General features: G+C 44.4%; 2 protein-coding genes across 8 annotated transcripts in view; one reads left to right on the top strand and one right to left on the bottom strand.

The window, feature by feature from the left end:
- Positions 1–10,189, top strand: part of NACC1 (nucleus accumbens associated 1) — a 48,689-nt gene extending 38,500 nt beyond the window's left edge. For 5 of the 6 annotated variants that reach the window (XM_061616695.1, XM_061616697.1, XM_061616699.1 and 2 more), the window contains exons 3-6: positions 2,023–2,196; positions 4,093–4,198; positions 4,448–4,545; positions 4,955–10,189. In XM_061616695.1, coding sequence (XP_061472679.1) covers positions 2,023–2,196; positions 4,093–4,198; positions 4,448–4,545; positions 4,955–5,214 — 638 coding nt within the window. In that variant the 3' untranslated portion in view covers positions 5,215–10,189. The remainder of the gene's footprint in view (positions 1–2,022; positions 2,197–4,092; positions 4,199–4,447; positions 4,546–4,954) is intronic. The other variant, XM_061616696.1, reaches the window with a different exon arrangement.
- A 4,082-nt stretch (positions 10,190–14,271) lies between these two features.
- STX10 (syntaxin 10) lies at positions 14,272–25,743 on the bottom strand. 2 transcript variants are annotated; one of them, XM_061616703.1, is made up of 8 exons: positions 25,693–25,743; positions 22,539–22,708; positions 21,514–21,608; positions 20,536–20,598; positions 19,498–19,587; positions 18,116–18,222; positions 17,197–17,291; positions 14,272–15,573 (listed from the first exon to the last, which is right to left on the bottom strand). In XM_061616703.1, exons 3-8 carry the CDS (start codon positions 21,529–21,531, stop codon positions 15,494–15,496), a joined length of 453 nt encoding a protein of 150 aa, XP_061472687.1. In that variant the 5' UTR covers positions 21,532–21,608; positions 22,539–22,708; positions 25,693–25,743; the 3' UTR covers positions 14,272–15,493. The 2 variants fall into 2 exon arrangements, with proteins under 2 accessions (XP_061472687.1, XP_061472686.1); XM_061616702.1 differs by lacking the exon at positions 25,693–25,743 and adding an exon at positions 25,336–25,537.
- Positions 25,744–27,638: the final 1,895 nt, after the last annotated feature.

The following is a 27,638-nucleotide window of genomic DNA, read 5'->3' on the forward strand; positions in this document are numbered from 1 at the left end:
ATTTTAATCAACATATAGCTGCTTAATATGTGAATCACCCTGAGGCATTAAAAGCTATCATTGGGGTGGGAAAGGGGGGAGTGTCTGTGTTAAAGAGTAATTTAATTCTTTATCACAGCTTCAGAATCAAGCCTCGATACTTAGCTCCTTGAAGGTGTGGCTTGCAGGAAAGAGAGTGACCAGGGCTTTGAAACTGAACTCTAAAGAGGGAACAAGCAAAGGTGGTTTGGGTTTGCTGGGGGTTAATTCCATGGGTGATTTTTCTTGGGTTCCAACCTTGCATGTCAGCGTGGGATGGGGTGGGGGGTGTCTCTGTGCCTTCTGAGCCTCTCTGTTTCTCCTCAGTCCAATTTCCCAGGGCCAAATACTCAAGACTTCTGAGATTTTGTCAGCAAAAATGAGTATTGAAAAGAATAGCAGTAGTAAGGCAAACATAAAAAGAGCTCCAGGGAATGAGACCAAAGTCTCATCTAGTGCAGCATTCTGTTTTCACAGTGACCAACCAGATGCCTGTGGGATGCCCACAAGTACAACACGAGGGCAGTAGCCTTCTCCTAGTCATGCGTTTAGAGGCACGTGTCCCTTATACTGGAAGAAATATGCAACCATCACCATTAGTAGCCATTTAGTGTTATCCTTAATGAATTTGTCTAATCCTCTTTTAAAGCTAGTGGTTAAGCTTCAGAGACCTAGAATGATCACATATGCCTTAATAACTTACAGGCTAGACTACTGCAATTCATTCTGTGTAGAGCAGCTCTTGAAGACTGTTCAGAAATGTTGGAAATTAGTTGGGAATGCTGCTGTTCAGTTGTAGACTCTTGAGCTGGCAGTCTTGTATAATGCCTATGTTAGGACACTTACATTGGCTGCTAATTCATTTCTAGTCCCAGTTCAGGTTGTGCTGGCTTTAACCTAGCCTTAAAAGCCCTTAAACAGTAAAGGTCCTGATAATCTCAGTGAATGTATGACCCCAATCTACTGAGGAGGCCCTGCTGAAGTTTGCTTCTTATACGGAGGCCAATTTGGCCTCCACAAGCAATGGAGCTTTCTCTGTTGTTGCTCCAGTATTATGGAATGTGTTTTTGGTCCCCCTCCCTGTCACCCCTTCAGAGGCAATTTAAAACTTCTTTTTCAATCGACCTTTGATAGATGAGTCATTGCTGCTTTTGAGCTGCTCCGCCTGCTTTTACTAGTTTAAATTGTTTCTGTTTTGTAAACCATTTTTAAGCTCCCTGAGAATTGATATATATAACAACAATAATAACAGCAATAATAAAAATAACAGTAGTAGTAAAAATAGGGTATAGGCTGTGACATCATTACAGTTTAGCCACAATCCCATTATGTGGCCTTAGGAACGTTGCTATTGTCAACCCACTGACGCCTTTCCTAGTCTTTAATATGGCGATAATAATACTAACATATAGGATTCTTGTAAAGATGACTGCAAATTTTAATAAAGTGCTTCAGGAAAATGTCCTATACATACGATACATATGCTGCTGCTGAAGATTACGTTCCTGCTTGAGCTGAGCAGTGCAAATGGATACATAAAATCATCCAGCCCTCATGGGTTATGGCTCTTTTGCCACCTGTCAGCATTTCATCCCCCATGCATTCAACTGGCATAGTGTGGGTTTAAGTCTTTTCTGTGATTAGTGATCGCTGTAGCAACAACGTCAATGAGCTCTTTCCACCCTCACCCTTCTACTGAAAACATGAAAACGCATAAGGCATTAAATAATTCTCTGCTCTTATGAGGGAAAGGAACATTTTGGTCCCATTTTGAAAAGACTGCAAGTTCCATAAATCTGGGAGGGCAGTCTGTGATTTTGCATGCCTCACATAAGAATTTAATTCAAGGGTGCGTGTGGGTGTGGGTGGTGGGGCGTCACAGATTTAGACGCTGGTAAACAAAGGTAGAGTGTTCTCCTGTCTAGGTCCCACAACATTCCTTGCTTGCTTTTTACACATTTTCTTCATGTTCATTCCTTCTCCTCCTCTTTCTTCTTTGTCCAGCAGAGAAAGTAGAAGCACTGCCGGACCAGGTGGCGTCAGAGTCTCGTAATCGGATACGGGTGCGGCAGGATCTGGCTTCACTGCCTGCTGAGCTCATCAACCAGATTGGGAACAGGTGCCACCCCAAACTCTATGACGAAGGGGATCCAGCTGAGAAGCTGGAACTTGTGACAGGTAAGATTGGTGCCTCAGATCATTGGGGTCAAACGTGTGTGGGTAAGCTGATTTGCGGTCGCGCGGTTGCGTCTCTTTCCATCCCCCCACACACACACGGAAAGAACAGGCCACAAGCAAAGGTTAAGTGTCCGTTCTTGCGAAGCGAGCGTATGTAAACAGGGGAATGGTGCTACTGTAAGTATGTCCGTACTTGCGAGTGTCCTTAAAGCGAAGGTCCGTATAGCGGGGTATTCCTGTAGTTTCAAATCATTACTGGCTTCTGCTAGTAGTAGGGTATTGTCTGCATATCTTAAATTATTGATATTTCTCCCTCCAATTTTCACACCTCCTTCATCTTGGTCCAATCCCGCTTTCTGTGTGATACGTTCTGCGTATAGATTAAACAAATAGGGTGATAAAATACACTCCTGTCGCACACCCTTTCTGATGGGGAACCAATTGGTTTTTCCATGTTCTGTCCTTACAGCAGCCTCTTGTGCCGAGTATAGGTTGCGCATCAGGACAATGTAATAACTGGTAAATTAGGTCAGGTAGCTCCCACGGTGGCAAGCAGTAGACAAGAGGATGGGGCTTCATGAATAACAAGCTAAAGCCATGCATGTGTATGTTGCCTATAAATGGGCTCCACATTACATGTGTGCATCGCCTCAAGAGTCTGATTACTCCTTCAGATTCTAACCATGGTAACTTTGCTCCGTGGCATTCTCTGATCATTTAAAATGAGCTGACTGGAACCTTGCAGTGCCTTATGCTTTAGGCAGTGCATACTCCACAAGCACAGCATGCTTGAAATAAATGTTTTGAATTAGCAGAGAAGACCTCATTCTCTCAGTTTAAAGACTACTGAGATAAAAGCCAGAAAAACAGGAAATCAGTTTCTAAACCTTGCTTGTGAGTTTGTCCCCCTTTGGGCTTTCCAGAGCCCCATGACAGATTTCAGGCATTGCTACATCTCTTACAGAGTGGTGCCCAGCACTAGGATAGGAGGGAGGGAAGCTATTTTGGTACCCAAGTTAAGTCATTCACCTCCAGCACGTGCTATATCCCACTCAGAGCTATCTCGGGGGCTTTGGTTGCTGGCCTTTCCTATGCATGTGCCAGTGTACTTGTTCTGTCTGCCTAGAAGGGAGTAAGGCCCCATTCACACCACGTATTTATTCCACTTTAAATAGTCATGGCATCCCTCAAAGAATCCTAGAAAGCGCAGTTTGAGAAGGGTGCTTAGGATTATTAGGAGACTCCTATCCTTCTCACAGAGCTACAATTGCCCAAGTGGTTTAACAGTCAGCCCCTCTTCCCAGGGAACTCTGGGGATTGTAGCTCAATGAGGGGAATAGAGGTCTCCTACTGACTCTCAGCACCCTTCACAAACGACACGTCTGAGGGTCTTTGGGGGAAGCCGTGACTGTTTAAAGTGGAATAATAGTGGAATGAATGTACAGTGTGAATGTGGTCATGGTTGCTCAAAATCCAAGCCTCTGCTGACCCGACAGGTCAAACTTTCCTGCTAGCTTTCCTGCAGAAGTAAACTTCCTCTTTCTCAGGTATTGGTTTGAATCTGTCTTTCTAACATCCCTGAGCCACCAAAGTTACTAGCTACCAGCATGTCTCCAAAACGTCCATAGGATGTTGGGTGTCATGTCACAAAAACGGTTTCTTCAACTGTATTGAAAAAATGGGGCCAAACTCACAAAGAGATCCTGGCTGTTAGCCAACTTGATGCTCAGCATAGCTCTGTATGTGTTGTTGGAAGCCATTGTAACAGCCTGGTTTCCTGTTCATTTCAGAAAGCATCTGATGTGTGGACATTTGGTTAGATGGTTTATTGGTCTCTAAACAATTTGGAAGTATAATGTTTTCGCAACAGGCATTGTCTCTCTCTTCCCTGCCCAGGTACCAATGTGTACATCACTCGGGCACAGCTGATGAACTGTCATGTCAGTGCTGGGACACGGCACAAAGTGCTTCTCAGACGACTACTAGCATCCTTCTTTGACCGGTGAGTGAGTCTTCCATCGTGTAACGAAGGAGGAGAGACTCTAATTCTCTCTGTTTTCTGCCCCTTCTTTGCCCCGTCATGTCTTTCTGCTTTGGAGGTTGGATCTCTGGGCTTGAGGAATCCAGCCAGAGCAGGGGGTAAGTCAGGAAGTGGGACTTCAGCTGAGAACTGATATGAGATGACAGTTACAGAAACGGCTACAGTGCGATGCAGTCTTTAAATGCTTTCTGATTCTTATCCATTCGCTAGGAACACCCTCGCTAACAGTTGTGGCACTGGAATCCGCTCCTCCACCAATGACCCTAGCCGGAAACCCCTCGACAGCCGGGTGCTGCATGCTGTGAAGTGTGAGTGTCTATTAAAAGAGATCCTCCTTTGGTAGGAAGAGAGTTTAGGAGTATATTATTACTGCTTTTGAAGAGCAAGAGATAGGAAATTTTAGCTGTGTGTCATCGGGTCAATAGGCTTGTATATCGTGTCAGAGTACCCAAATCCATAATATTACAGCAGCGGAGATAAATCTAGTGCTGTATGTAAAAGCCTTGAAGTGAGTCTCCCACTTGATGCTGCAGTTTTTAGATGTGGCTGCATGTTTTGCAATGAGTCTTTACAAGCTTCAGCCAGGGTCTCGGGGGCTTGCAGGTTTGCACAAGTGTTGGGTGTTAGGGGTTCTAGAGGGGCAAAGAGCTGTGAGCATATTCCCAGTTACTGCTCTAGCAACACTGATCCAGGCTCACATCCTTTTCCTTTTCTCAGTTTATTGCCAGAACTTTGCCCCCAACTTCAAGGAGAGTGAGATGAATGCTATTGCTGCTGACATGTGCACGAACGCACGGCGCGTTGTCCGCAAGAGCTGGATCCCCAAACTGAAACTACTGATGGCCGAGGGCGACACTTACCCCACCTTCATCAATGACACTGGCAAGATGGAGCCAGACATTATGGGTGTGGAGCACAGCTTTGAGACGGGCAGCCACGATGGTGACGCAGGCACCTCCACCGAGGGCCTCCAGTAAAACGTGCCCACCTCTTTTTTTTTTCCCCCAGTCAATGGTTTTTATTTCCTAATTTGATTTTTGTAGAATCATTTTCCACCTTTCTTCATTTCCCTTTTTCCCCCCGTTGTTGGTTTGTTTTTTGTTTTGGCAGAGGAGAAAGAGCATTGTGCCGTCTCCTTTAAGAATATATATATATATATATTCTTAAACATGGGCCTTGCTCCCTCGGGCACCACAGGTAGTACGAGCACAGAGGGGAAGTCCTGCTGCTGCGTTGGCAGTTCCGGCTGGCATTTTCTCCCCCCCTTTTCCTCTGTCCTTGTTGTGCTATTAATTGTTTTTAGATAAATATTTTAGTAGACTTCTTTTTTAAAAGAAAAACCAAATTCATTTGCAAACAGAGGCCATGATCCAGGGAAGTATTGTCCCAGAGCACTGCCTCTTCCTTCATCAGATCAGGTTCTCCCCAGACAGGGCTCTATCTAACTTAGATAGATCTATCTAATCATCGTCAAGTCTTTCCTCAGGTTCATACCAGAGAGTGGAAAAATCCTAGTGCCATAATAAATGCAAACAGGGAAGAGACTGGACCCCAGTGCTGCTGTCATGTTGTCCTCTGCCTTTTCGGCTCCCCTCTTTTCCACTCTTGCTTAGGTACGCTCAGGTCTTGCACAGCATGGCAGTTCCTCTCCTGCCATTCTCACTACACCGCCCTTCACACATGCCCGTGCACACATATACACCGCCCTTTAGTTTTCATGTCCTTTGGACCTTGTGCACCTTCCCCACCCCCTTAGTTGTCTTGGAGGTTTTGACCAGCCTGGCCTACTAAACCTGTACACCAAATCTGTTTGGCAGTGTAGCCCTCCCATATTTTGAGTGGCACGGAGTCATGAAGGAACAAGGAAGATCCTATCACGACCACCTGCCCAAATACTACACAAGCAGAACTGGCATGTTCTAAGCCTAGTCTCTTCTCTGAGGTGGTTCATTTTAATGTGGGATGCAATTTGCAAACGGATCACTTTTCAGCCAGTCTATGGAACAAATAGCAGCACTACTGATTGAAATCCTAATCTTTTCTTCCTCTTCAACTGAGTTGCCACAAATAACTGTTATGAGGTTTTGGAATCAGATTTTGAAGGAAGGGAAATGCCAAGGGAGGCAGCTTCATGTCCTTATTCCTTAAAAGTGCCAGAAGCTACCCAGCACTTGAGGCTGCTTTAGACCCTAACTCCCCTCCCAATACCAGATAATAAATCACAGTGTGAAATATGGTCCCATGCCTTCCCCCACTTCATTAGTGATGTTACAGAGTAGTATTTGGTGCACACTAAAGAACTCCCATCCTTGAGTCATAGGGTCTGCCTCCCACTTGAGATGGACAGCTAATAGGACAAAGCAGGAACATTTGGGTTCTAGCCTGATTGGAGCAGAGCTTCTCTTCCTCTTTTTCCATTTCTGTTTGCATGGTCAGAGACAGCGGTGAGGAACCTTTTTGGCTCCATGGGCCAGGTCTTTTCAGGATCAGCCTCGTAGGCCAAATGTGACAGGTGGGCACGACCACCCACCTGTCAGACACCTGATGTCAGGTGCAAGGTGCTATGTAGTCCTGAAGTCAGGACTTCAAAGCACCTTGCAAGGTGCTGCTAAAACGGAGGTCGTTTCCTTTGTCTTAGCAGGGGATTCTGATGCAGACCTCTTCCCTGAGTCAAATCCTGCTGCTTGAGCTGGACACCTTGATTCCTCACTGAGAATAGGCACACACAGCCAACGCAGGATTTAACCCTGCCCTTCCACCCATCAGATGACATCATTGGATGGGCGTAGTTTAGGGGAGATGGCCTTACAGGCCAACTTAGACACACACCCCAGTGGACCAAGATTGGCCTGTGGGCTGGAGGTTCCCCACCCTTGTCTAGGATAATGACTCTGAATCACATTGGGAGAATCCCCCAATGGTTTTTCTTGTTGGAAATCAAAGCCTGCATTTCTCTTAGGAAATACACATAGTTCTGAAAGATCCCTTGCACGCTTATGTTCATTGTTAACAACAAACACTTTCTTGGCCTTTCTTTAAGCAAATCAAACTCTGCTTCCAAACTGCGAAAGGAGGCAGTAAGTAGCAATCTTTTAAATAAAATAATTACAACTGTTTTAAAAAGATGGAAACCGTTGTCCTTAAATTTTAATTAGAATAAATTCCATACCAGTAGAGTGGTAAGCGGCGGTAACACAGCCAAAGCTCTGCTCACGGCCGGAGTTCGATTCCAATGGAAGGAGGAAGTCGAATCTCTGGTAAAAGGGGTCGAGGTCCACTCAGCCTTCCATCCATCCGTGGTCGGTAAAATGACTACCCGGCATATGCTGGGGGGGTAAAGAAAGGCCGGGGAAGGAACTGGCAATCCCACCCCATATATACGGTCTGCCCAGTAAACATTGCAAGATGTCACCCTAAGAGTCGGAAATGACTCGCACTATAAGTGCGGGGACACCTTTACCTTTAGTTGCTTTAAATCCCTGTCAGCTAAAAGGTGGCCAGTGCTGTGGCATCTTAGAGACTGTCCTATTTCTCAAAAGGAGCTTGAGCAGTGGCTAGCTGTGCCCAGTCATTGTTTGTTTGTAAAGAGGAAGAGATGTTAATTAGGCCTAGTTATCCCTTGTGAAATAACCCTTTTATAATCTTTTGTAAACTATTCTAGTTGATAGAACTAACTCTGTGCTGGGTCTGCTTCAGTCAGGGTTGCAACCCTCAGATTCCGCTAGTTTTGATACAGAGAGGATCAGTAGCAGAAATTAAATATATGTTCTTGATTTGAGACTGGCTCAAAATCAGCCCAGTATACAGAGGGTACAGTTTAGAGTACCCCTGATTAAGCACTGTCAGTTAGTCCATGTTTGTCTTAGGGGGGTGGGGGCACAATGACTGTATTTTCACTTGTCATACACATGCTCAGAGAACACCCTGGTATGCTTATTTTTGTCACACAGGAGGGAACGTATCTTATGGAGGCTATTTCACGTATTAATACAAATCTTTGTTTACTTCTTAACTAATTTTGCCTATATTCCTGAGTCCAGGAGAAAACATTTGCTGCACAAAGGATGCAATCCTAATCATACTTAAGTAAAAATATGTCCCACTCAGTCCAATGAGACTTACTTCCGAGTAGACATGCATAGGATTGAACTACAAGGACACATTTAAGGTCTCAACATCTTAGTCAGAACTCTCCCTGAGTAACTTGACAAAGTGGCCATCAGCTATCCACATGAGTGCACCAGAGTTGCCTGAGTAGTTAAGTAAAATCTGATTGTTAAGGACCACATTGTGACATTTGTAATCTTAAAATGGCATATGCTCATTTTGCATGCCCTGTAACATTCAGTCCATTGCTTCATCCTAAAAGGCTTGGTTTCTACTTCAAGACATGTTTTTGGCTTTATTTTGTCCACACAGTTGGCAATCTTAGCTGGGTTTTTTTTAATTAGTTCTTTGATACTTAAAGCAGGACATTTTCCTTTCCTGCCATTAGAGGGAGACAAAGGTGGATGCATGGATATATTAAAGAAAGTCTCTTTTCGAGTACTAATTTTGCAGAGAAGGCTTGGCTGACTGGAGACTGAGAGCTCAAGCACACTAGGCTGGATGCGAACATTCCCTACCTGCTCTGTATTGGCCCAGGTGGGTTGAATTTCACTTGCTATGTAATGTTTTTATAAAAAGGGCTGGCAATAATCTAAACTTACTGTAGGCAAATCTACATTACAAATCTGAGCCAGTTTTTTTATTGTTTTAAATATTCTGATTTTTCCAGGAAATCCTGAGAATTGTTTTATGAATTGCTGAGAATTTTCTTTTCTAAAAATTTCTTTTCTCAGTCTTTCCCAGAGTTACTGTTCCAGTGCCTCCACTGATGGAAACCCCATGCCCTAGCTTGTGAATATGTCAGCATTTGTACAACCCTTGGAGAAATAGATTACATTTTGCCAAGAACTGAAAGCTTAAATGTTGACATTGACACAATTTCTGACATAACACAAAACTTTTCAACTACCTTCAGGTACTTTTTTACCCTTCCCCACTATCTCCTTTTTACACAGGCATGAGTTGTTTTGTCACCCAGTCTGTAGCATGCCCTATTTTTCTATTACACATACGGTGATTTATGTAATTCAACCCAATCACTTTATCCTTGATTTGTATTTTTCCCTGAAGACAGTGAAATGATAGAAAAGTGACATTTAAAAAAAACCCAGAGATATTTATTACAAGCCAAATAGAGGTATCTGTATGATTATTTACTTATACTGAATAACCTTTAGTCATTCTCAGTACACAGCTTTAAAAAGGAAAGAAATGATGTATGAACACACTGTGCCTCATACTAATTTTCTTAATCTGGTTTCTGAAATAGTTCTAGGAGGGAAATTTAATGAGTTGTCACTTGAGGATTCGCTTTAGTCAAATCATGGAGAATATGAGCACTGAACAAAATAAAATACAAAATTGATTGTATGACATTTGTCACCCTAATCCAGTAAAAGAGATCAACATGTGTAAGCAATTCATGAAAATGGGGCCACCACTTGTTATGCAGTTGCTGTGAAGTTACTAGTTGCACCTACAGTTGCATATGGCCCAATTCCCTCTCCTAATATATATATACATACATACACGCACAAACACATCATTACACTGGCTGACTGATGTGCATCATACCCACTTATTTCTTACACCCACCAAACCTCTCCCATTGACTTTTAAGTTTTGAATTGTACAAGTTCAGATATATTTTCATCTCCTCTTCCCAATGATGGCAGAGCTAGCATTTGTAATAGAGTTCCCTCTATAGTACAAGAGAATCAGTTTGGAGAAGTGACGTTTGGGTGGCTTATATTTGGTTTGGAATCTACTATGAAATTCTAAGTAGTAAATGTGGTGACATTAAAAGGCTTAGGATGCTTTGGCATGCTCCTCCTCATGTACAAATGCTTGTGTGTTTGCACTTCTCTCCACCTCCTTCACCTCAAGACCATCATTGGGAGAATCACTCTCTAAATCCCACTGTGGTTGGGGGGGGAAATTAAATGATCCAGTAAATTTAGCTGGACCTTTTTTCCTATCCAAAATAAGAAAAAGAGACTTCTGGGCTAGGGTGGTAATAACTGGATCATATCAAAGCAGGACAAGCCCCCAAATCTTACTTATCCTCCGTTAAAGCAAATGCCATTGTCAGAAGCAACAAAAAAGGTGGCTTCAGGCTCTCAGCTCTGGAGCAGAATTCAGCAGAAAGAGGATCTTAGCAGATTAACCTTTGGGTTGTTTTTTTACCTTCCCATGGGGTAGCATTTTATGGATTACATTTTAGGGTATGCAACTAAAAATGCAACTGATGCCACGGCCAAATGCACTTTCTTCACCATGCGTATGATAAGGCCAAACATACCAGTCAACCAAAACTGACCGTGCTATCCTGCTGCATGCACATGTAGAACACATCTTGCTGCCGCAGCATGAGAAGGCAAATGTACTGGCTTTGACTGTTTTCATTAGGCAATACTAAAGCTTAGGGAAGCTTTCTCCTCTTCCCTCCTCCGCCGCTAGATGTTACTCCCAGTTTTGTAGCAGTCCCCTTGAAATGAATATCTTGTCTTACTGCAAGTAACCAAATGGAGTTGTAGTTCAGACTGAGATGGGTTAGACAAGGAAACTTTCCATTCTTGTTCATTTTTTGTAGTACTTTTATTTTGGCTCATTTACCTTCCCACTCATGTTTTTTGCAATGCAGTTGCAGGTGGTGGTCATTTTATATCACTTGGGTGTTTCAGATGCAAGAGAACAGGCAGCGAAGTTTAAATTGTACCCCCTCCAACATTTGTATCAGCCAACAGTTTGATTCCTTTATAGATTTCTAGCTCTGCCACTAAATGACACACTCGTGAGTTTCCTAGAGATATACTAATCAAGTTTAACTTTGTCAAGGACCCTGTTTAACCTACTATTGCAGTTTGGAAACATCTGTGGAAAGCATAACTTACTGTGTAATTGATGTATTTGACTTAGCGAGCCTGTTTTGTTGATCCTTCTACCTAACAAAATGGTTTGGATTTGCACGGGCGTGTACATGCATATCACCACTAGGCTCGGCATAGCTCAGTGATAGAACACATGACGTGCATGCAAAAGGTCTCAAATTCAAGCCCTGGCATTTCCAGGTAGGGCTCAGAAAGACAGCATAGATACAACTTAGCTTGATGGACCAATAGTCTGATTTAAGGCAGCTTCCTATCTTCTTGTCAGCTTTATACCAGCATTTGATGATCTGTGAAAGGGAGGAAGGAGCAAGCTTACTGATGCAGCTTCTTGACACTAAACGATGTGACTTAGAAAGTTGTAGCCTCTGATAGATCACTTGTTGAATAAAATACACTCAACTTCTTCTATCCCACTTCCTTTGCCCAGGCAGCTGGGCACTGATGATGCTTTCACAATCATTTCCGTCCCGTAAAAGGTGTATACTTCTGGAGCATCCCTAAAAACTACTTTGAGTTAAGGGGTGGGTGGGAAGTAATATAAAAGGCTAGTGGTTTCATTGCATATTAACTTCGACATTTTTGTAGTCTTATGGATTGCACAATAATGGCAACCCCTGCTGGAGAAGAGCAGCCATTTTTACTGGGGTTCTTAAGGTGTTAGACTTATTATTTCAAGAAGCGAAAAGTAAAATCCGATTTTTATGTGGAAAAGGGAGAATATATACCAATCCTTTCATACTTACCTATCCTAGAGGTCATTTGGTGCTAAGGAGGTCTGGAGAAACTAGTGGAGTAAATCTCATTTGGCTGAACTTAGATGAACAATTTTATTTACTCTGGAACATGAATCAGAATAATCTCTTGTACTGTTTGTGTGTCTGCATGTAGTGGGGGTTTTGCATCAGGTGTGTTTGCCTTAGGGCAGGTGTGGGGAACCTTTGGGCCTCCAGGGGCTGCTAAACTACAACTCCCATCAGCCCCAGCAAGCATGATGAATGGACAGAGATGATGGGAGCTGTAGTTCAGCAACATCTGGAGGGCCAAAGGTTCCTCACACCTGCCTTAGGGCATCCTCTAGGCCAAAAGGACAGAGCTGTATATAAGTTCATATTCTCACCAGGAGGCTTGGCAGCTTTAGAAGAATTGGCCGAAGCACCCACTACCCTTTAAATGAAGTTTGAAGACTCCTACTGTTGCTCTGTGTTGAGAGCTGATCTCTTCAGAGGTAGGGCTGTCAGATCTAAATTTCAAAAACAAAGGGGCACAGGAAGATGAATGTCTGAAGTAAGGACATACATTAAGTCCTGTTAGGACTGTGCTCTTCTGGAATTCTGGGCATGTGGTGACATTAGAAGGCCCACTCTGAGGTAACTCACAGTACACTGTCTGGTCTGAGGGATGTTAGCTGAGTTTGTAGAAGAAGGGGAAATCCAGCACAAATGTCCTGGAGCAGAGGGAACTTAGCAGTTGTCATCATCTACAACATGTGAATTCAAGTCCTAGATTAGAGGATCTATGAGACTAACTTGGACACTCAAATGGTGCAATCTTTCCTTGTGATGTTCCTGCCAACCAGCTGAAGAATTCTCCCCGATGGCATATTTATATCATGAACAGGCTTTCTGTCAGAGATGGGAATAATCCCAAGACTGGCTCAAGGGAGTGAGGCCTTCTTCTGTCTTCTGTTCTATCCACGTTTTTGTCCATCTTTTATTTTTACTTTTGTTGGGTTGTTTTTGTTTCTAAACTAGAGCAAACAATTCTTTTTTAAAAAGGGACAAAAAATGTACACTGAAAAGCACTAACAAAGCCTGATTATGTAACCTCTGTGCAGATGCAGCATGGACTTTTCCCCCTTCCAGGCGCTTTGGGTTGATGCAAGCAGCTATTCCAATATCAGCCACTCTCCCTCCCTTGCCCCTTGTAAAACCCTTTCAGAGAGGAAAATAAATCCTTTCAAATGAAATAACAAGAGCACCCTCCCCCTTGCCCACCCAAGCCCACCTCAGCTCCCCCTGCTTTTTACCTTAAAGCCCACCTCTTCGCCCCTGGATAATGCCAGTATTTGTTCTGTGTTATAAGTGCCAAGAAAAATTTTGTGACTCCCTCCTCCCTGTGACCTGAGAGTATCAAGAAATTGCACATTAACTACTGTAAAGATTAAAAATAAAAAAAGGAATTCAGAAATGTTAATAAAAAAAAAGTTTGTAACAGTTGCGTGCCTGCCCATTTCATCTGTAAGCTTGATTATTCTCTTTGAATTGTCATGAAGCAGCCTTGCTGAAATTAGAAACAATGGATTTACTTTAAGGCAGGTATTTAAGCTTTAGATCATTTCAGGAGATCTGTCATGTTAGGGAACTTCTATATCCAAACTATGCAACCCGATTGTATAGAATCAATATGATTGAGATGCTTGTTTATTTTATTAAATTCCATATCCTACTCTTCAGATTCCTTAGACTAGATTAGGAGGTGGGCAACTTGTGGTCCTCCAGATGTTTGGTTGTAGTTCCCATCAGCCCCAGCCATCAAGGCCACTGGTTAGGGATGGTGGGAGTTGTAGTTCAACAACATAGGGGGAGCTACAGGTTCCCACCCCTGGACTAGACAAAGAGCTGAAACATTTGCCAAAATCTGACACTGTTTAATTACCATGGTTACTTTTTTTTCTCTTGAGTTCAGCAAAACTAATTGAATTACTGTTACTCTGGTGAAAATGGTGGCTAAGACTACAATGCTGTGCACAGCGGCTTGGGAATAAGCTCCACTGAACGCTGACTGAACGACATCCGATTGGGCTGCTGCAAATTGCAAAGAAAGAATATTGGATTTTGTGACCTGTGGAGGGAGAAAACCAGATGGAGCTTTGCATTTCTGTAAATGGTAGACGAAAGAAATTACTCAGTTGCTCAAAACACTCTGTTCTGTTCAAAGCTTTTGGAGGGTCGCAGGTTCCCTGTTGCTCATCTAGTTTTTACATTTTTAAGCGTGTAAGGATCACAACCCCTTCCTTTCAAACGTTCCAAACTAAAGTTTGTATTAAACACAAGTATAAAAACTTTATTTTATTTTTTGAAGAAAAAAAGTTGCCTTGGTACTGTTTTATAATACTACACCATAGAAACAGAATGTGCTTCTGCGCGCACGTGACAGCTGGGCTGCCCCACAGAAACATTTCCTGTCCTCCAGGTAACTCAGTCGAACTCGGCTTACTTCTTTATATCAGCAATGGCACTGTGTCCTTGGCAGAGATTTAGAGTACAGAGGAGAGGGTGTGTGCCCGATACTATAACCAGTGCTTGAAATAGTGAAAGAGGTTTGAGCCAACTGGTCTTTTCAAACCTGTTTTCTCAAAGTACTTAGCAGCATTCCAGAAGTATCAGCAGCACTTGTATCCTAAAGCACAGCACTGAGGCTTGAGGGAATTTGGTGACGGGAGTCTTAACATTTTGCTCCCAGCTTCTGGAAGACAGCTGCCATCTCCTTAAGGAACAGAGCTTTGGAGTACAGGATTCTGTTCCCACTTTTGTTAGGCAAAATCTGTTTCTTAACACTTAAGCAGTAAGATGGCTTTGGCCTATCCTCAACCCTGAACATTTTCACCCTTTAAAAAGGAAGACAGACTTTTGTCCTGTCCAATCCAGCCATACTTCCATCTGCCACTGACAGGTGAAACACATGTGATGGCTTAGTCAGTTGTGTATCTTCAGCAGATGTATTTTAATGTGGAGCCAACTTGCTCCCATTCAAGGAGGTGGCATGAAGAGGCAAGAGTGGTCAGCTGTGGCAGTGTTCTGCCTCTTAGGATGCTGGAGATAGGAGGAAAAGGCTACTCAGGAAACAAGGAAACTGGCACTGGTGCTTCTACTTGCATCGTGAGTAATGTAAACAGCATGTGCAAGACAGTCTCCACATTTCACAGGCACAGATGTTTGTGTATGATTTCACTCATGGCACAAAACAGGCAGATTTTGCAGACTCCCATTATAAAGCCACTAACCTCCAAGCTCCAGTCCTCCCTTTTTACAGATCTGCAGCCTCAAACAGTTAGGACCTAAGTGATTGCAAGGCAGAGTAGCCCAGCTAGAAATCCATCATCCCTTCTAATAAATGGACTTGTTTCCTTGTCACTCTGGAAGGAAGCTTCACAACACTTCTGCACAGGATACAAGGCCCCAGAAGTTCTAGGCACTCAGTTTGACAGGAATGGGCTTGGAGCCTGCCACCCGTCCCCCAGGTCCGCTCTGCCATTTGATCACGGAGTGAAGAGAAGAGCAAGGACCCCGACAACGACAATGATGAGCAACAGGCAGATGATGCACCACTGACACTGTGCTGATTTGGGGGTGGGGAGAAAAAGCACAGAGGGAAATGGTGTAAGTGCAGGAAGACCAGCCCAGATAGACATTCACCAATCGTACCATCATGAGGGGTTTGACATTGTGAAAAAGTAAGAAGGGTGCCTTAAAACGGGTGGGGGATCTTTGGATTCCAACTTCCATAAGCCCCAGCCAGCCCAGCCAATGGTCAGGGATGATGGGAGTTGTAGTCAAGAACATCTGGAGGACCGCAAGTTCCCCATCCCTGAAGTTCCCCATCCCTGCCTTAAACAAAATTGGATTGAAAGCACATAGGGTGATGCAATTTGAATCATATTCTAACCTTCTGAACCATGTACTCTATTCCATTGCCCTGCACACACAAACAGGATCCACACAGACACAAGAACCATTCTTTTGCACTAGTTCAGAACTTTAAAACTGCCAGCCTGCTAGGCATTTTGGTACGATTTCCCCATGGTGGTCTCTGGGCATGTGCTAAGCAAACAGCTACCCTCTCTGGAGTTTTAAAATATTCTGTCAGAGGGAATGAAATAGGATGGTGCACTTTAAGATAAAAACACCACAGCACAGATCCCCAGTTCAGCTACACGTGGTTGCTCCCTCATCTATGTTAGAGTGGCTAATCTACTGCCCTGGAGTTACAGAGAGCAGATGCCTGTGGCACGTTTGGCAGGAGTGGGATGGAGGGGGCAGGGACACTGTAGGTCTGGTTTTGCCACATAGTCAAGCTTGCCTGCCTCATCCATGAGGGAAGGGCTGTAGCTCAGAGCATCTGCTTTGCATGTAGAAGGTCCCAGGTTCAAATCCATGGTGTCTCCAGACAGGGCTGGGAATTTTCTGAAACCCTGGAGAGTCACTGCCTGTCAGTGCAGACAATCCTGAACTAGATGGACTAATGGTCTGTCTCAGTAAGTTGCCTTATCCCATGCCCTACGTATAACTGCGTCTCTCTTTGTATTAGAAATGAGAGCACACCCAGGCTCAGGGGTTGCATATGTTCTGTAGGTGCACTAAATGACACCATTAAATACTTCATAGTCGAGTTGCGGAACACACACACACACACCACCAACACCTGTGCAAATGGACCAATCTGGCTCAAGAACAGAGAGGCGGGGTGTGTGCTGGAAGTGTTGATAAGATGCAGGCAAAAATGGGCCAAGTTGCCATACGGCTGTAAAAGCAAAATACTTTTTCTGGAAGGGCCAAAAATAACCAGATCACAATGGCCTGTAGTGATGTTACAAAATAAGGCAAGGCAGAGAACCTCAGGCCTCTGGGTCAAATGTGGCCCTCCAGCCCTCTATCTGGCCCTTGGGACTCTCCCCAGGCCACACCCCTCTCCCTTGGCCACACCTCTGAGTAGCCCTGCTCTACACTCTCCTTAAGTGCTCTGCCTGACTGGAATGTGTCCTTGGACTGTGCAAATTCCTCTTGCTTCCTTGGACACTTCTGGTTGGCCACTGTGAGAACAGGATGCTGGACTAGATGGGCTATAGGCCTGATCCAGTAGGACTCTTCTTAGGCTCTTATGACAGGAGATGGAAACCAGTGGTTGTCCTTTCCCTTGCTCAGACAGGCCCATGGGGATGGACCATGAAGAGCTGTTTCTTACCACTTGTCATGTGAGAGACTTTAGCCATCTTTTTGAGCACTCCATTCATGCGGCTGTGAGTGCTGTCCATCTCGAGGGCAAAGTCTTCCAGCATCCTGAAATGTCACCAAAAGTATCATCAGTGTAGGTGGCTACCACCCATTGGGCAAACCTCTCCCATTCTAAGCTTCGGAGTCTTGCCCCCAACCCCACCACACAATCATAAAGCACTTAAGCTATACCAACACCAGTATTGTTTAGAAATGGGATACGCAACTGGCAGCTGGGGGTCCAATCAGAACCAAGGATAATCCCTGATCCCAAGAACCCATCTTAATAAAGTGCAGCCCGGCTGTTTTGTTTCAAGCCAAGATTGTTGGAACAATCAGTTGGTCAGTGTGAACAGCAACTGAGGTTCTGGGAAAGTTCTCTCCTTGTGATGCTCACTTTTGTGCACAAGCCAAGGCAGGGCAAATGGGAATGGGTAGCTGAAGTGCATAGTAAGGTGGGGGCTCTGACAAATAACTTTGTTCCTGCTGAGGAGGGAGGGAGGAGCTAAACACTCATTGCCTGCGGGTAGGCTCACACATACAGGAGCAGCCTGTGTTCATATTGCTGAACCTCGAGTCCTTCTTGAATGTGAAAAGTAGTGGCTAACCACAGTTCTAGTTACACAAAGATTCTGGGTCATCTTCTCTGACCCAGCTGTCAGGAGAATAGCTGGTGAGGGAGCCAAGATTACCAGAGCTGCATTCCTTGGGGCTATTCAGTTGGCCATTTCTATCCAGAATGCAAAGTCATCTTTGCCCATCCTGCTAATGGATCATTTCCATTGTCCCCTACAGGGCTTGAAAGTTTTGCCTAAAGAGCAGGATATGAATGCCATAAATTAAATACATGGAAATACACACATGCACACCCCTGAACTACCTGCACTCACACAGTCTGTTCGTCCAGCTCTTCTCCAACCCGTTCCGACATGTGTTTCAACACTCGGATGCTACCAGAGACCAACTCCAGTTGCTCGTCCTGCTCCTCTGTGATCAGCTGTCAAGCAGGGAGAGAGAGACCAAAGGAGTCTGTTACCAGGATGGAAAAACAATACAATGGCCTTAGAAGTCTCAGGCTGAACTTCACACCGGCCTTCAAGATGGAGGCAGGAAATGAACTGTAGCAGCTACTCTGGGTGCTGTGTGACAGCACTGTCGTTGCTGAGGTCCCAAACACAACACACAAATGTCCATCTTTTTGTATGCTATTAGGCAAGTGAGGACAAAGCTTCTTTCAACAGCTATCCTGGAAACCTGAAACTAGTTAAAGTTTACAGGTAACATCCCTTCACACAAGTCAGCCTTCTGAAATCTTGCCCATCATGTCAATGTTTTCAAAGCACCCAGCACTTGAACAACATGAGTGGTGACTAGACTCCTTCATTCAACAAGAAGAGGAGGGACAATATATTAAAATAGCTGCTTGGGAGGAGAATCAGCAGAGCGGGCAAGCAGGTGTGCTTTGGTTCTGAATAAATACAGAATAATTTGATGCATAGCTTAAGCCATCCCACAGAGTGCAATTATACTTCCTTATCTCAGAAGACAAGGATCTTTTATCATTCCCATTCTACTGCTGAGAACCTGGAGGACTCACCCCATGCATCAGCTTGGGTTTGAAACCACATCTACAAGAAGAAAGGGAGGCTGGAAGCATTTATCTTCACCTCCACTCAAGAAACCTTGTCATGCAGCCTGACAGGGAAAAAAGAAGAAAGAAATTTCTTCCTGCCAGATCAGAGATGGGGACTCTGTGGCCCTACAGATGTTCCTGGGCTCCAATTCCAGCATGACCAAAGGTCAGGCATAGTGGAAGTTGTAGTCCAACAACATTGGGAGGGCCACAGGTTTCCCATCCATTTTAGCCCACAATAATCTAGCACACATATGGGCATTGCAGATATCCAGGGGTTAAATGCATTTTTGTGACCCATCTAGTCCAGCCTTTCCCAGCCTGATGCTGCTGGATTACAGCATCCATCATCTGTAATGATGGGATTTGGAGGCCAACAACATTTGGAGGGTCACAAGTTCTCCACTCTTGCACTAGATTGAACTAACAGCTGGGGGAAAGACGAGAGATACAGAGAAGGGGGATGTGCAGATGCTGTAGCCCACGAGCCTAAGATTTCTCTCAATGTTGGTATCAAGCTAGAGACCCTTTCATCATTTGATCAGAGACCCTTAGGCCTCTGTAGGAAGGGATGTTGGTGAAAATAACGGGCTGGATTGGCCCCTGCCACTGGTGTGCAGATGGTGTCCCTGTTCTCACCTTCTGCTGCTCTTCCAAAGTGTGGGAATTGGTGGTTGACATTTCCTCTGTATCCAACAGTCCATAGCGTTTCCTGCTCCCCACCAGCATCTGCAGAGAAAGAGGATGGGGAACATATATATATCTGAGCAAGCCAAGAGTCAAAGTGCTCTCAGGAGAGCTGCAATGAGAGACCAAGTAAGCAAGGGTGAACTGGGGAGAAGAATCAAGTGGAATTCAAGGTCTTTTTCCAGGGGCGCTTCCAGATGACCTGTTTATTGAACATTCATCCTGATTTGTTTGGAGGGAGGTTAGATGACATTGCATCAAAGCAAATGTTATCCCACACTTTCCAGCCTATTTTCCTATCCTTATTGCAAAAAGTCTGATCTTTTGTATAGGGAAGCAGGTTTGTTGCAAAAGACCTGCCAATCAACTAATTGCCTAGTCTGGATTTGCCAGGATGTGAAATAGCAAGAGTCTGGAAGAGCCATTCTCATGAAATGAGATTAGGAACTTTTTCACTGCAATCCAGAATTAAATTACTTTTATAGACATGGGATTGAGATCAGAAGCAATAATATGGATGAGGCTTTTAGGTGGTTCTGCTTATTTGAGGGGGAATCAACAAGTGAGATTATCATTTGATAGGAGCTCTCTACTGTTCCCCAAGGACAGCGAAATAACAGTTCTACCAAAGAGGTTCCACTAAAAAGAAAAAAGAAAAATAGACTATTTACCCAAGCAATTTGTGCCTTGGAGAACAAAGGTGTCCTTACCTTTGGTTAGAAGACCAGCTCCACTTCCTCTGTGGCAAAAAAGCTCTGGACCAGCCTTCCCCAACTTGATGCCCTCCAGATGTTTTGGACTACAATTCCCATCATCCGCAGCCAGCATAGCCAATGGTGATAGGAGGCTCTGGAAACACCAGGATGGGGAAGGCTGCTCTATACAATGAGGGACATAGAGGCACCCTAGACATCACCAAATTATGGTTCCTTCCCTTTTAGGCAATAAATTCCCAGTAAAGCAGTGATGGGGATGGTAGAAGGTGCTGACCTCTCTGTTTTTCCTCTCCACAAAGGCTTGTGCTACTGGACTGGATATGTGATCCCGCATTTCCTTAAGACAAAGAAAAGGAAGCAATAAGAAAATATAACCAGAAGAGACCATGATCTCGAAGAGTGTATCTCTAATAATAATATTGTTATTAAGGGTGAATTTCTCCAGAGGCCCCCTAGGCACACAAACTTCTATTGTATCCCATTTTAAGTACAGTGGATATAAATGGAAATAAGTTAAGTTACAGGACTACCACTGCAGATCACCTACAGGCCAAAAGATTCAGTGTAAAATTCAGTACCATCCCAGCTTGAACTACCAGTGTGGTATAGTGGTTAGAGTATTAGAGACTAGGTCTTAAGAGACCGGGGTTCAAATCCTCACACAGCCATGAAGCTCACTGGGTGATCTTGGGCCAGTCACTTTCTCTAAGCTACCTCACAGGGCTGTTGTGAGGATAAAATGGAGGTGAGTGGAAGAACCATGTGTGCCACCCTGAGCTCACTGGAGGAAAGGTGGGATATATATCTAATGAATAAATAGACTATTTTCTTACCAAACCTGGAACCATGTTTCCAAACACTTTACTCCCAGCGATAGAGTATCCTAAAATCCAGAAGTCCTGACTCCACAATCTTCCTTGTAACTGGTATATTAATAAGATCTTCAGTATACATGGAATTCCTTTCTCTCAGAATAAAGCTTCCCCCACTTTGGTTACTACATCAAAATCGTCACTCGAGTTTATCTTACAGTAGAAAAGGGATGGCCTTCTCAATGTTGCTAGACTACAACTCCCATCATCCCTGACCACTGGCCATGCTGACGGGGGCTGATGGGAGTCCAACAGCATGGAGGGCCACAGATGTCCTACCTCTGCAATGGAACTATTTCGATTGCATGAGATAAGTCTTTTATTCTGTGCAGGGTACAATGCCATGATAGTGACAATGTATATGCTTGAGGAAGACTCACCCTGACTGATTCCTGCATCTCTGTGACAAAAGATCGACGCGCGGCAACCTCACAAGGCTCAATTTTGAACTTGAGCGGGTTCGACTCCACAATGCGTGTTTATGAGTTAAGTGAAAAGAGCTGAGTTTTGAAGGTAGACAGAGATCGGACTGCATATATTGTGTAGCCCAACAGTGTATTTAACTTACCAGATGCTCTATATGTAGCAGAGGCTTCCTATTTATTTAATAATTTTATTTTATTTTTAAAAATGTATGACACCCTTCATCATATTTTGATTTTGAAGCAGTGTACAATCACACTGTATAGTAAGATATAAAATAATAAGATAGCAAATACATCTTTTGAAATGGGGTCTCCCTCTGGCCCAGGGGTCAACTGTAGCCCTCCAGGCCTCTCTACCTGGCCCTCAGAACTCTCCCCAGGCCACACCCCTCACTCATTCTGCTTTGTACCCTGAGCATTTTTGCCTGTCTGGAGCATGAACTCTGATAATGCCTCTTGCTTGTCTGGCAGAGGGACAGAGGTGGGTGTATGCATGTCTGTAGAAACCAACCACCTACTGTATAAAGTTAAAAATTACATTCATTGTTCCACCCACTTTTGCCTTTGGCCTTGCCCACCACTGGCCCAGAAGGGAATGCAGCTGAAAAAAACCTGGAGCTGAAAAAGGTTCTCCAGCTCTGTGTTAAAATCAGAAACAGGAATTGCAGAAGACTAAAATGCTTGGGTAAACAGAAAGTTTTACTTGGGAACACAAAAAGATGGCAATATTGGTCCCAGGTAACCCTCTTTGGGGAGGGCGTTCCATTATCATGGAGAATGTCTTCTGTCTTGTAACTGAATATGAGTTTATTCCCCTTTCAGTTCTAGAAAAGAGCCCTGTAAGGAACAGTGTGGGAGCTATTGCCTGTCACCCCAATCTTAGCAGCACTGTATGTAGAAAACGGTAGAACTGCATTCCCTGGAGAGGCAACACCTACACACATACACACACTGCTCCAGCCCCAGCCTCAAAAAGATATAAATGGTTTCTTCCAAGTCCTCCAAGTCCCAGTCGATGCTGCGCAAGCTGTTGCGGAGTTCATTAGTAGTCCAGTCAAATTCCTCTTTGCTGATAACATGCGTCTCCTGCAGCAGCTGACACCAGCGCTGATAAAGCCCACGTGCTCTGTTCACTGCTTGCTGAACTTCCCTGTCAAACACCAACACAAGGCAGTTGCAGGGATGAGAGGAGCACATGAGGTAGCTGAGCCTGGGACAAGGTGCTGTTTCTCCGCCTCAGGCCTGCCAAAGCTAAGAAACCACCAAGCTGAACGCCACCCACCCACTCTGTACTGTAGCCTGTCAGATGCTCGACAACTCCTCTGTTTTTTGCAGGCTCAGGCAGGTGATAAGCACAGAAGAGTCACGGAGCCTCTGGTGTGCCTCCATATATCACTGACTTGCTCCATTCAAATGGACAAATTGCAAGCTGTGCAGCTCTTGTTCTGCCTGACTGACAGCATCCCATGAGAAAGAATTTCCGCTCTTGAAGCAGCTGCAGCTCTGAACCCAGAGAGGTATCGCTGCATAAATAGCCCACTGAGGGCTCTTTGAAAGACGGAATTCTGTATGAATAGCTATCCCAACATCCAGTTAAACTTTGGGCTCAGTGTGTCTAGAGATGTGTTACCCGGGGACAGTCAGGCTTATAAACAGCTGTCCACTAGACCACCTACGGCAGATAAGAATTGTCTCCAAGAGACCAGGCAGGAAAGCTTCACAAAACGTTGGTGGTTCTTCATTATTTTAGTCAGGAGTGGGAAACCTGGTGCCCTCCAGATGTTGTTGGGCTCCAACTCCCATCATTCATGGCAAGCACGTCCCAATGGTCAGGGATGATGGGAGCTATGGTCTAACAACATCTGAAAGACCACAGGTTCCCCACCTCTTTTAGCCCACAAAAGTGTAATGCCGTTATATGCAGGCATTGCACATATCCAAGGGTAAATGCATTTTGGTGATCCTTCTAGTCTAGCTTTCCCCAACCTAGTGCCCTTCAATTGTTGCCAGAGTACAACTCCACTAATCCCTGATAATTGGCCATCCTGGCTGAGGCTGAAGGGAGCTGCAATCCACCAACATCTAGAGGGCATCAGGTTAAGAAAGTTTGCTCTAATCATAAACAGATGCAATAATTCACTCCAGAGTGGAATCTCATGAGTACCAGGAAGGAACAGCATGACAACTGCACTAGGGTACCTAACAGTTAATTTGAAATACATATACTGAATTGCCTTGAAGCCAGCTCCTCTGAGACTCTTCTCCTTAAAGCTGTGTGTGTTCAGTCTGATTGTTGGTTATGTCATGCTGACAACATTCTCACACACATTTCCATTCACAGACACTTCCATCTGGGGGCAAGCTGCCCAAGAAGGTGAGGGTTTATCGACTCCAAACACACCTGGATGATCCTGATTATCTGAACACATTTCAGTCTGGCTTCAGGTCCAGATATGGCATTGAAACAGCTTTGGGCACCCTGATGGATGACCTTTGCCAAGAGAAAGCCCTGGAAGTACGATCCTACTAATTCCCCTAGACCTCTCAGTAGGATCAGTACCATAACACACCAAACTGGGGGCACCACACTCCAGTAGTTCTGTTGCTACGTGTTTGAATTATTCCAGAAGGTGGTACTATGGGATTTTACTCTATATTTAATTATTTAAAAAAAAACAGAAGAGAAACAAATAGTGGAAGCTGGGGGGGGGGGGAAATTGCTAGAGTACAACTCCCATCACCCCTAACCATTGGCCATGCTGGCTGGGGCTCATAGGAGCTGGAGTCCAACAGCATCTGGCCAGTTTCCCCATCCATGCTATAAAAGATGATGTCCAGGAGAGTGTGGTGAAATGGAGGCCTAAACCTTTGTCATCATCCGGGCGAAGGACAGCAGATATCAAGAGAGAGCAAGACAGACTCTCCTTATTCCCATCTGTGAGAGCGGACTGCCAGAATTCAACTGCATCCCGTCAACCTAGCAAATGTATAGAGAGTCCCACAATTCACCAGATCAAGGACATGTTGCTATCAAATATTCAAGAGTTTCCAGTAACAGTCTGTTAAATATAAAATACGGAGCTGGAAAAAGATCACTAGTTTCTAATGGTTGTGATAAGCCTTTACACTACTCAGTAGTTCTTTCAAAGTGGAGATGAGAAACACTTTTTAAAAACTATTTGTACAAAATAACTTCCCTTTTTAGATTAGTGTGTGTGTGTGTGTAAGTATACTTATTGCTTGACTACAGCAGCTGGCTACTCACAAACATATTTTGGGAAGTGATTGGAACTTGTTTGGACACACATTTCTTTCGTCACTGAAACTATGGCCAAACTTTGTCCATAATAATTTTTGTTTACTGATGTCCACAGTTCCTCAAATATGAACAGCCCATACAAATTATGATGAACATGGAGCAACCCTAAATGGTGTCAGACTCCGAGGGCGATATGAATCCGCTGTGTTGTGATACTATGGAGACTGCTGTTGGATTTCGATATTTTCTTCCTAAGGACACAAAAACTGTAAGTAGCCCTGTTGTCCATCAGGGTAGTACTAGGGCAGCACCTTTATTAGGACCAGCTAATAAGGGAGTTTCTACGAAGTTCCTTAGCTGAACTGGGTTTCCCATCAAAGGTTGGGGGAGTTTTCTAGATAAGCCTTCCGCACTACAGGTTCCCGGATTACCCAATTTTAAAACCCATGAGGTGCCAGACTGCCTTGCTGTGGCTGCATTGCCTGAGTTGCAGCGGCGGGGGAGTGGCTGCCACTCACCCTTTCACCACGAAGAACGGGTCCTCCAGAGACATTGTTGACCGCTTGAGTCGCTTTCAAGAAGAGCCCAGCCAGCCGGATAGCACCGTATGTGGGACAAACCATAGAAGTCTATGGGCGAAACGTCCCGACCCGTTCGCCCCGCCTCCTTTCCTGACCTGAAGCCGCCTAGGCAGCCACGTTTACTGTGGGCACATCTTTCTCAACTCAATATAACTTCCCTGGGACTCTCCACACACACACCTCTTTCATTCAAAAGTGGAGACGGACTTTCCTAAGGAGGAGCCAGGGGCAGGGTAGAGAGCGTTTTGGACTAAGCGGATGGAGAAATTAGGAATCTTCCCTGGAACTTCTTACAGCTCAAGCTTTTTTGGCCACTTCTTCCTTTTCCTCCAGCCTCCTTCCTCTTCAGCTTCCTGGAGATGGTAAATGCGTCACCCTTACTAAGAACCATGGTCCTAAATAGCACTGGCTGCACCCCACCCAGGTTCCTGATTCATTCATTTTCCGCTTGGAAACTGAACGTTTGAGATCTTAGACTCCAATGCCAGGGCGTGTACTCAAAACCACGGTTCTTATCGGCTGCACTTTTTTAACCACTGATTCATACAGTTAGAGCGGCTGGAAAGTGGCTAAAGAGCGGGGTACACCTCCCCGTTCATTTTTGTGCATGTCTGTGAGTGGAGGTTTTCATTTCATTCTTGTAAGCGTTTGTGTGTACCGGGGGCAGTAGTTAAATTCGGGGCCAAGAGTATGTGCTCTTTTATGCTCTCCACATTCTCGGTTCAATTACAGCGAGGTGGTTAGCGTGACCAAGACCAACCCATGCTCAGGCTTGAGATAGTTAAAAACCGACTACGGGGAGAGGGAGGGGAATAGGTCCCATGTGGGGAATCGGGGATGATGCAAGAATAAGGGACGGCATGCCAGCATGTAATAAGAGAACAGCTGAAGACGTAGTCATCACTGACTTGTTACATTGGTTTCAATGGGACATGGAGCCCAATGTGATTATCTTTTACTCATAAATGAATTATGCTGAGCTTGGTGGAATTTGCCTCTTATTAAGTGTGCATAGGAACTTAAGTAAGTCCCACAGAGTTCAATGGAATTTACTCCCAGGTAAGTATGTAAGGATTGTACCCTTAGGAATAGCTAAACATAGGTGTGCAGATTAATGTAAAGGCTTGAGTTTACTCTGGGAAGGGAGTTGTCCACGTGGAGACAGTCCATCGAGATTGTGAAGGAAGAAGCAACATAGCATACACACAAGCTACTGTATGAAAGAACATAAGCAGAGCCTGCTGGATCAGGCCAGTGGCCCATCTAGTCCAGCATCCTGTTCTCACAGTCGCCAGCCAGATGCCCATGGGAAGCCTGCAAGCAGGACCTTAACACAAGAGCACTTTCCCCTCCTGCATTTTCTGGCAACTGGTATTCAGAAGCATATCGCCTCCAAGTATGGAGGTAGAACATAGCCATCATGGCTAGTAGCCAACGATAGCATTATCCTCCATGAATTTGTCTAATCCTCTTTTAAAGCCGATCAAGTTGGTGGCCACAACTGCTTCTTGTGGGGCCATAATGTAATTATGCAGTGTGTGAAGAAGTACTTTCTTTTGTCTGTCCTGAATCTTCTAACATTCAGCTTCATTGGATGTCCATGAATGCTAGAGTTATGAGAAACCTTTCTCTTTCCACCTTTTCCATGCCATGCATGATTCTATCATGTCACTTCTTATTTGCCCTTTCTCTAAACTAAAAAACCCCAAATGCTACCACCTTTCCTCATATGGGAGTTGCTCCATCCCCTTGATCATTCTGGTTGCCCTTTTCTGAACCTTTTTCATTTCTACTATATCCTTTTTGAGTTGAGGCGACCAGAACTGTACATAGTAATCCAAATGAGCCTGCACCATAAATTTATACATCAGCATTATATCAGCAGTTTTATTTTCATTACCTTTCCTAATGATCCCTAGCATGGAATTTGCCTTTTTCACAGCAGCCACACACTGGGTCGACATCTTCATTGAGCTATCCGCTAAGACCCCAAGGTCTTATTTCTGATCCTTCACCGCCAGTTCAGACCTCATGGCTGTTGGGGCTATTGTACACAGACGTGTTAAGCGTGTACAGGATAAAAGTGATATATTTAGATCACATGGGAGTTTAGTGATAAAGTGTTTACACATCTTTGGCGAAGTCATAGAAAGGGTGTGTGTGTGAGAGAGAGTGAGAGAGAGAACGTATCCAGGCAATATTCCTTTTTTAATTAGGGAAATTGTGGTGTTGTGCACTGT

The sequence above is a fragment of the Rhineura floridana genome, chromosome 3, assembly GCF_030035675.1.
Source record: "Rhineura floridana isolate rRhiFlo1 chromosome 3, rRhiFlo1.hap2, whole genome shotgun sequence".
NCBI lineage: Eukaryota > Metazoa > Chordata > Lepidosauria > Squamata > Rhineuridae > Rhineura > Rhineura floridana.